The sequence below is a fragment of the Poecilia mexicana genome, unplaced genomic scaffold (genome assembly GCF_051168715.1).
Source record: "Poecilia mexicana isolate PSO_F unplaced genomic scaffold, ASM5116871v1 scaffold_19, whole genome shotgun sequence".
Lineage (NCBI taxonomy): Eukaryota > Metazoa > Chordata > Actinopteri > Cyprinodontiformes > Poeciliidae > Poecilia > Poecilia mexicana.
The window spans coordinates 5,722,118-5,732,616 of record NW_028263388.1 but is presented as its reverse complement, the minus strand read 5'-3'; the positions used below and the strand labels follow the sequence as shown (position 1 = coordinate 5,732,616).

General features: G+C 36.2%; 1 protein-coding gene across 2 annotated transcripts in view; it reads right to left on the bottom strand.

The window, feature by feature from the left end:
• Nucleotides 1–3,260: 3,260 nt before the first annotated feature.
• Nucleotides 3,261–10,499, bottom strand: part of mapk8b (mitogen-activated protein kinase 8b) — a 31,521-nt gene continuing 24,282 nt past the window's right edge. The window contains exons 11-12 of one of the 2 annotated variants that reach the window (XM_014997973.2): nucleotides 10,007–10,084; nucleotides 3,261–9,153 (exon numbers count right to left, since the gene is read on the bottom strand). In XM_014997973.2, the coding sequence (XP_014853459.2) occupies nucleotides 8,993–9,153; nucleotides 10,007–10,084 (239 nt within the window). In that variant the 3' untranslated portion in view covers nucleotides 3,261–8,992. Of the gene's footprint in view, nucleotides 9,159–10,006; nucleotides 10,085–10,499 lie in introns of both variants that reach the window. The other variant, XM_014997975.2, reaches the window with a different exon arrangement.

The following is a 10,499-nucleotide window of genomic DNA, read 5'->3' as shown; positions in this document are numbered from 1 at the left end:
AGATTCTTGATTTGACAGGACAGGCAACTGAAACTGAATTTAACCTTCCAAATAATGTAGTTTATTATAATTCATAACTTAATGGGAAGACATTTTTTCTCTTAAAGCTTGTTTGGGTTGGATAACTTCTCCCCCTTAATACAAGAGATCATCAGTGGAAAACCTGCATCCATAACTAAGGTTCTCTTTGATTTTACACATTTAGGTGTGAAAAATCAAAACAGAAGACGAAATCTGTAAGGGGAGGAGGGAATACTTTTCTATTTCCCTGTTGGACACAGTAAATACCAAAGCTGGACTGCCTCATCAGCAATTCACTCACATGAGATCAGAATGGACTGACTGGAAGCCATGTTGATTTTGGCACATGAAGCTGAACACTGCCCTCAGAGAAACAATGGAGTTTCCTGGCTGTGCCTTCAGGGAAGTGTTTTTGAACATGGAAAAAAAAACAAAAAAAAAACAAAAAAGAAAAAAGAAATGTTGCTTGCTTGTCCTAAGATGTGGTGCTAATATTCACCTATATATCCCAGCCAGCATGCCTAGGTGGGCCCCATGTGGGGGGAAAGGAGGGCTGATATATGGGTCCCATATGGGTTTGTCCGCCCATGTGGGCCGATGTAGGGCCCACATGGGCCCTACATGGGCCCTATATGTCCATTTAGGGCCCATGTAGGGCCCATGGGCTGTGGCCCTACATGGACAAACCCATGTGGGGCCATCGTGGAACCGCGGACAAACCCATATGGGACCCATATATCAGCCCTCCTTTCCCCCCACATGGGGCCCACCTAGGTATGCGGCTGCTCTTTTTCTTTTCCTCTGTTTTGCTTTGTTGCAGTATGGAACCAATGCCTGAGGCTACTGAATCATTTAATGGTGCCAATTGATGTTTGTAAATTATCAAGTGATTTGGAAGTTTTGCATCAAGAATGTATCAATATAGTGAATGAGTTATGGATCAAAAATTAATGGTAATAATTTGGGTTATTTAGTCTGTCATAAAAAAATGAGACTCATTTTTTAGTCACATTTGTATGAAGTTATTCACTCAGTCATAAGTGTCACAATTTCAAACTAAATATTTAATTAGCTAAATATGTGGTTTACAAACCTAATATTTGGTTAGCATTAGCAAACAAAATATTTAGCCCAAAATTAAATACTTAGTTGGTATTAGCAAACAAAATATCTAGATTTAAACTAAATACTTAATTTGCTAATGCTAATTAAATATTTAGCTCCAAACTAAATAGTTTTAAGCTAACTAGTTAGTTTGTAGACTAAATATTTAGCTTGCTATTTAAATTGAGGCTAAATATTTAGATTGCTAACTGATGTTTTTATCTAAAAATTTACTTTGGAGTTAAATAACTAAATATTTAGTTTGCGAGTGCTAAAAATGTAGTTTGCTAATGATAACTAAATATTGTGTTATATATATTCAGCTTGAAGCTACATATTTAGTTTGCAAACTAAAAAATGGAGCTTGCAAATTAAATATTTATTCCTTGAAACTGACTGATAATTGTAAAGTGATTGGAAGTTTTGAATCAAGAATGTGTCAAAATAGTGAATGAGTTATGGATCGAAACCAGCCCTGTGACAGAAATCTAAGACTGTCTTGTAGTCAACCAATGCATCTGGCTGCAGCCACACCTTTACAAAGTGGGACTAACACAGATGGTATGGATGATCATAAGAGCTTTTTGCAGTTTTATTTGACCCTTTATAAACTGACTGTTACAGTTCACTGAAAAATTGGATTTCGATTGGACACTGTGACTTTTGTGACACAAGGATCAAAAAAGCATCGTTATTTTCCAAGATTGTACAGTTTTTGAGCTCCTCACTTCCTTCACAAAGTTTAGACTGTGATGGGAAAAACGCAATGGCAGGTACTTGTATGTAAGTAAGATTCTTCTCAACATCGATGGTGCTTATTTATTATAGATTCACATTGTTGTAATGAATGGCCATATCTGAGAAATAAAGACAACTGTCATACAAGACAAAAGGTGAACCTGAACATGTGAGATGGAAAACAAGTTAATCTGCTCATAGTCAAGGTGATTGGAATAATAGTTTCATAATTGGAAACAATAGTTTCCAATTGTTTTTTCCAAAACAATTGGAAAGTGCTTGTTTTATGCATAGTGTTTACAATGTCAAGCTGCTATCATAGTTTTCTATCTTCCCATCTATGCTGGCCAAAACAATCTGAATAGTGGTGTACTGAGATCAAAGGTGTGGAGTTCAAAGTGCGTTGCTGTATCTGGATAGGCTACATTACATTTTTGATTTATTTTCTCATATTTCAAAATACATTACATTATTGATTTATTTTCAAAAAATCAGAGGGACCTGACTGAGAATCAGATCCATTCTCAATTTTAAGTATCCAACATGACAGGTGGTAGACCTCAAAACTTGTGGTAGCCTTGTTCATCTGATGATCAAATCTGTGTACACAACCATGTCAAATACTAACATGGTGATGCTGGAAAGAACGGCCATATAGACATTAGAGAGTTGGTGGCATCACTTGTATAACCAAAACAGTTTAAGTGTCCGTAACCACAGGAAGAGAGAAAGAATTATTTTTTTAGCAGCTAGAATTTACTAGAGTTATGAGGACTTGACGTTTCCCTTACCTTGTTATGGAGGTAAACATGGGTTTTAGTCAGTCTTGGTAGTCGTTGTTCCACTCAACCCTCACCGAGTCGTAGCGCGGCAGATGGCGTGGTCGGTCGGACTACAGGGAAGCGACGGGGGTCGCTCCAATCAGCCCGTCATTTTCCGAAAGCGCACGCGACGTTAGTGCGAGCCCGCGCGTAGAGTAAAAAGCTCACGCGGGGTCCACTGGACTGCGCGAGGTTTGAAAGTGGTTTGGTTGACTGCAACATGGTTAAGTTTAAGCAAGTTGCTATTTTGTTCCTAATGAAGATCCACACTCCTCTGGATTAAATGAATGCCATTTTCTCTTGACTTTAATTTCAACGGTAAGCGAGAAAAATATATGTAATATTTACCCTTTCGGGACACAGGAAGTTAGTGATGATTAACTCAAGATTTGTAGATTTAAATAAAGTAAAGAGTAAACGAATCAAAAGCATTTACATACATTTTATGGAAGTTGTTAGAGATGCTAATGGCACCGCCAATTGTGAAAATATCATTGAAAAGGACCAAAAATGCTAACTAAAAAAGAAAAAATCTTAAACTTTTGTTTTTACAGTAAAAAGACATGCAGTCACAAATCAAAGTGTATTTCTTTATTTGCAGTAGATGTTCTTTCCATTTATAAGAGGTGGCATCACGAGATCCCAGTGCATGTTTTCTTTTAGTGCACTTTTTTCCATTGGTTGCGGTTGGGACGCACAGATCCAGGAATTCTTAAAACTAGTAGCATGGCTGGATTCACTGGCAAACATTACAAACCAGCACCATAGTATAACATAACGATTTCTTGTAGGTATTTACTCACTTTTTTGTGCATCTTATACTAATACAGCCCACATCAAAAAGATCTATCAACCAGGGTTATTCGATGAAACATCAGTCTCTCCATCAAACCCTGACAGAGTTTTTGGGTGGGTGTGACAGATTACGTAACATTATAACTATAAAACAAGTCACAAATAAAAATCAATCTTATTTGTTAAAAAAAAAACAGAAAGAAAGAAAATATGAATCGACAGTACCAAACATTTTCTTTACCTTCAGGAGAATGCTAACAAATGCTAAACCTATACATACAACTAGCACAGTTTGCTGAAGGTATTGCACATTTAGTAAAAAAAAAAAAAAAAAAAAAAAAAAAAAGAAAGAAAAAATAAAGAAAACAATACAATAATTCTTTTACTTCTGGGTGAAGTATACATAATGTACAAAACTAGAAGTCTGCTTGAAACCGACAAATAGTACACTTTCAAATAAATAAATAATGGAATCTGTTATTCACACACCTTTGAAAGCTCATTCTGCAGGTGACAAAATATTACCAAGAACTGACAGAAATTCAGCGTGAGGTAGTTCATCAAAGTCGACTTAAATCAGAGTAGATTTGCATAGAGAGATGAAGTAATACTACTAGAAAAACAACAATGTAAAAAAAAAGATACCATGGATATGTATATGACTCAAATTGATGCCCCTCAATGTTGGGCAAAAAAATATTAAGAGCACTTCTGACAATAAATCTTTTCCTGATCTGCTTTTTTTCCCTCTTTGCCAATATCAGTACTGGATAAATGCCACTGTTTGCCTCCCTATTAAAATGACTATTTTTTCTTTTACTGGAAACTTATACTTTGTCACTGTAAAATACAGCAACTGTTGCACTGAGTTTTATATTTGATGGATTTGGCTGCAAGGGCATCAAAGTTACTTCATAATCATTCTGATATTCTTTTAAAACGGGTTGCACCAAATAAACTCGCTACAAAAAGCAATCACTTGTTAATACTTTAACTGTTCCTTCGTACACTAGCGCTTGCTTGCTAATAAGTCACGTTCAAATATGAGTGACAATGCTAAAACCTTATTTTTCAACACCTGTGCTACTCAGAATATGCTTTTTTGGTTTTTCTATTATGTTTCAGGAAAACAAAAATACAATTAAATTTGCAACTAAAGCTCTCCGAACCTTACAGCTTCTTGTTACTTTAACAGCTGCGCAACCTTTCGCAATAGCCAGTGTTTGACTTTTAGCTTCATTTTGTTAAAACGTAGAACAGAACTTGTTATATTCATGCATATGTAGCAGTATAATCAACTGTTAAATGTATTACATTCAAATAAATTAAAAACAATGTCTAACTGCTAATGTACTGTTTGTGTAACTAATATGGCTAACTCATAAAGCTAATATTTGTCATATTAAGTATTAATATACTTAATACAATTAAGTATATTTGTCAAAAATACTTAATTATTTCCAAAAATTAAATGTTTCAAAGCTAGCTGACAGACTAATTCATTTTTGCTAAAATGCACAGTGGTACAGTAAGCACTATTTTTACGGACATTAGCATAAACAAATGGTAATTGCTAATGCTTTGTTTTTGTCACAAAAAATTCAATTCAACCTAATATCATGCATCTAAATAATAAAGAAAATAAGTCATCTGTCAGTGTAGAAACTAGTACAGAATTATACCTCGCTTTGTTCCTAACCTCCCAGGAGTTTTGGAACTAGCGGAGAAGCTAACTTAGTACTTAAGGACATAATAAAAGATTAGATGGGATTAATTGTTGGCATTAGCATCAATATATTTAATTAGTAACTGCTAATCCCATTTGTTTTAATGTTTGTCACCAAAAAATAGAATCATTGCTTATGATTAGTTATCCAAATAATGATGATAAGTAATTTGTCAATATAACTAAATATGAAGAAAATAAATAAATTTGTGGCTAGTTGATGAGGTAACTTTGTTAAGGTATTTGTTGCTTTCCTATTACCTAATTACGTAATGAAGCTAGAGAGAAAAAATGCTATTACTTAAACTAATTATCATTAGTGTGTTTTTTTTTCCAAACGGATAATGACTTCATAGATTATCAAACATAATAAGGATCTCAATTATCTGGTGTTTTTCGATAGAGTGCGTGTCAAGTTTTAATGATGCAACCCGATTTAGTAAGTTCAGCTGTAAGTCTGCCAGCCGTTCTGACACAGATATGGTCACCGGTCAGGACTAAGTCAGAACAGAAACTGGAGCAGACGGTTCCATCCGTGTTTACCCTGACGTTTCCCAGATGACGAGACGCCAAAACTGATCGCAGCAGCGAGCTACAGCTTACACCATTACAGTGTGAAAATAATAATATCACTGGCGGCTCGTCAACAAGCTAATCTGTTGCTTTCCTTATTCAAATAGCCAATTTCACTGCAGGAACTCGACCAGACTGTTATAGTCGGGTTACGGAACTTAAAATGCTTAATCCAGTAATATACATCAACTTAGATCGTTAAGGAAATCTCTCTTTCAATTCAAACATCTGACAATAACAACCAAAAAGGAAATCCTAGAAGATGTGTTTTTAACATATGTTCTGGTCGCTGTGAAACAGAGACTTCTTCTCACTTTGATGAAAGACCTCTGAAATGACTTAAACACTTGCTAAAACTCCTCAGTCTCTTCAACGTTACGTTTTTCTTCTTTTAGACCTGCGAGACGACGCTCTCCCGTTTCCAGGGCCCAAACTCAAAACAAGTAAAAAAATAGACATTTTGTGAGAACCACAACCCCACCACACAGTACTGTTTTGACACAGACACTACCGTTATCGAGACACCAGAAAAGCTTACGCATAACGAACACACACCCTTCCAGCAAAACGCAGGAATGAAGGACGAACGACAGGCACTTTACCTTTCCAGAATCAAAACACACTCAAAAGAGGGTGACGTTTATTGCATTCGTTAAGAATAGGTTGAGTCTGTTTGTTTGGCCGACACAAACGCACAAAAAAAAAAAAAAAAAGAAAAAAGCTCCCTTTCTCATTTTCATTGGAGCTGCATTTCCCCACCGCTCCACACAACAGAATCACTTTCCTCTCCATGACACCAATCAGATGCACGTCAACAAATCAGAACATCACTGAAAAGTTCATTTTCTTTGACAAGCCAATTCAAAAAGTTGAACTTTAGTATTATCGAGATTCGTGACAGAAATTTACCTTCTGCATTTATGGCTATTAAATTTGATGATTATGACTTATAGCTACTAAAAACCCAAGATTACATAGAAAAAAGATGTTAAATACAGAAATGTTTTGGTTGAGCCTAAATTATGGCCTAAACAACCAGGAAAGTCAGTCAGTAGATGCTTTTCCATTACAGATGTACACAAAACTTTGTCAATATTCTGCTGATGTCAAAAGACATAATTTTGCAATTGCGACGTTTTCATTACATAAGAAATTCAGTATTACAAAATAAACTAATTTCAATACACACATAATTTCATGCTCGTGCTAAAACTTTTTATGAGAAAATAATTTTTTTTCAAATTTGGCGTGTTTTCATGTTGCGAATTTGTCTTCGATATGTCAAACTGCGTGATTATATGGTCAATGGAAACACCGCGAATGTGAGATTCCATTAAAAATGTGTGGTGGTGCAGGGGCAAACCGATCAATTGAAAAAATGTTTTATCTTGTGCGCGGTCAGGGCCTGTGCTTTTACAAGGATTTTTTTGTGTGGTTTCACTTCCCCGAAACTAACAGATGTTACGTGTGTCGCACTTCTGAGCGCCGCTCTCCTTTCCTGGGTGCGGGACGGTAACGTCTTCAGCTCCATTTGTTAAAACCAAAGGGTGAGTTAAGTTTAATTCTTCGCAGTGGCGGCTGTGCAGCGCACTGCGCATGTTACGGTCTAATTAACTTGTGCACCGTCATTTATTTCCTCAAGATAAACTGCCGGCTCCTCTGTTTAGACTATAAATGGATTCAACATTGTATTCTCTTTAGTTTTCTCAGTTTCTATATAATGGAGACTGAAATTAAACACGCCATTTCTACCAAAGGTCTTGAATGCGCTTCCTAACCAGACGCTCCAAAGCGTCTGGTCCATAACTCTTCAACATGCTGCCAGCTCCCGGTCAGAAAGACGCATTTAGTTCAGTGTCCATGAGATGATATTCAGAAAGGATTCTTTTATTGATTGATTTTAGCTGCCTCTGTGGTGAAATCTTTGCGTAAAGTCTGTCATGTCTCCATGTGCACCAGTCAAGGGTGTGAATTAGAACCTGTCAAATGACCGACGGGCTTCAAATTTTCCTGTTGGTCAAATATGGAAAATATTCCGTTAACACAACCTCTGGTGTGGATATACTTTTCAGAATGTCAACATTTCTGTTAAGTTTTTATTAGTTCCATGTCATATTTAAATGGTCTGTGAAGTGGGTTCTCACTAGCTTTTCACCATAATCATCAACACAAACAGAATTACATGTTGTGTATAGTTGATCTATGCAGTAATTTTTTTATTTGGGGTGAGTTAATAAAATAACATTTTTGATGACATTCAAATTCATTGAGGTGCATCTTCACCTGCTTTCCCTACTTTACTGAAGCACATGCTAGTTTCGCCACCGACGTCACAAACCTCACAGCACTTTACGTTTTTAAAGAAACTCTCAAATCACAACGACGAATCCTTCCACAGAACTTTTCCACCCAACCGGGTCCACGCCGCTCACTCAAATCAGGAACTTCAAAGCACTTCAAAATAAACCGAACCCACGTCTTCCCTCTACTAGGCTAAATATGACAAAAGGAGACTCAACCAAATCTCAGCATTTAGTTGTGTTTTTTTTCCAGATGGGAAGTGAAAAATATGAAAATTATAAAGCATTCATAAAAAGTGAAACTTTACAATGTAGGAAGTAGTAGTGACTCATCGTGAGCAACCTTTTTTTTCTTTTCTTTTTTACAAAGAAATCAAAATTAGTTTCAAATAAATGGATATGTCATATGCAGTCAAAAAACAAACAAAAAAATAAAATCAAGATTCATAATGTTTTAGACTAAGTCAAATAAGGGAAGATCAAAGAAGAATCTGGAAATTAAATAAGGTTTCAAAGGCTCACCGAAAGTTTGTATTGAAGACGAAACTGACAGCTACCGTCGAATCTGTACAAATGTGATCTACAATTATATGGCGAGTTGTAAAAAGCAGTAAGAAAAAAATATATCAACTGTCGAAAGATCTTTCAAAAAAGAAAAATAGATCATTTTAGAGATCTTACTGTCGAATAACCATTTTCTAAAAAAAAAAAACCCCAATAAATTATAGACAAAAAAAATTTATATTTTAGAACAGAAACAAAAGTCTACGAATGATTATTTGAAAAAGGAAAACAGGATGAAGATCTGTTGTTTCAGACATTTTTCTTAAACAGCTATCTGACTAATACACTAAACTACTGGAGACGAGCACAGAGGGGAGGAGGGTGCTGTGGGGTGAGGGGAGGTGTGATAGTCATCTGCAGCAGCCCACGGGGCCTGTGGGGCCCGCGGGGCCAGCGGGGCCAGGGGCCGTCTCCAGGCTGCTGTCCGTGTCGGTCAGGGTGGGGTCGGAGGACAAGGACGTGGAGGGATGGTGCTGGTGCTGCTGCTGAGGGCTGCTGCTCACTGCTGCACCTGTACTATGAGGAACAGGAAAAGGTCAGAGGTCAGTCGGTTACTGTTAAAAGGGGTCGAGGGGGTCATGGGCAAACCTGAGACTGCAGATGGGAATTACTGCAGGTATGAGGTTTCTGTGAAAAAGAATAAATCTATGCAGGTGACATTTTATAGCTAAAGCTAAACAGCTAAATTAGCTAAATAAAAAGATTCAACTAATTCTAATTATGGCTTCACAGATTGAAGTTTTCTGGCCGATCAATGATCTTTAAACTGCCCAATGAGCTGCTGATTTTTTAGATTGAAAAGTTGCTAAATATTATAATAGTCAGCTGGCTGATTTATTGGTACACCCCTAATTCTAAAAATCATTAATTAAGATAGAGTCCCAATTATGTTTCATCCGATTTCTAATGGTCAGCTTTTAAAGATTTGTCAAATAAAAGGCTAATTAATGGTTAAATGAACTATTTGTCCCCATTATCTGACATTAGATGCCAAAAACAGTTACAGTCAATACAAAACACAACTAATAATAAAATGCTGGTTGTTTTGTGGTAAATATCTTAGGTGACAGTTTTTCTGTAGTTCTCTTACAGGCATTTATTACAGGTCATAAATGCAGAATCTACGGTGGCCCAGAGTGGTCAACAGAATGTAAAAGCAACAAGTTATGCTAGAAAGTTTAGCATAACTTGCATTTTAACTTTTGAATTTTATTGACCCTTCTAGGCCATATTAACAATCAGGGACTTTTGGTTGTGGACTGTTACTACATATTTAGTATTTAATAACATGCCTGCTCCTATAAATGAAAGATTATAGGCATAAAAGTTTGAATAAAAAAGAAACACAATAAAACTCCACCAACCTATAGACGCAGGCTGTCCCCTGATGACGCCATTCTTCGTCCTTTCCTCCCAGTCCAGCACTTCTTTATATATCAACTCTGCACAAATAGAACAATACATGCTTCTGCATTCAGCTGCTCTTTGGTTCATTCAGTTCAAAATGTAACAGGAGGAGAAAGGAAACAATCACATTTTGGTGATCTAAATGTAGTCTCTTGTTATGTAAAGACTTTGGTTACTTTGAAAATAAACTTTTAAGGATTTACTGTAGAAAAAAAGTGGATTACCTGTTTGTAAAACGACAGATGTGACATTTTTATGGAACATTTTGTGTTTTACACAATCCTGAGAAAAACAAGACAAAACTAGTGCAGAAGTAGATAAAAAAATCATGTTGGATGTGATAAATCTACAAGACCTTTTTTTCCACAGAATTTTCCACATGATAAAAAATGAAATATAAAAAGTGGAAAAACTTGTAGAGTCAGGCAGGCAAGGAGCATCCATCAATCC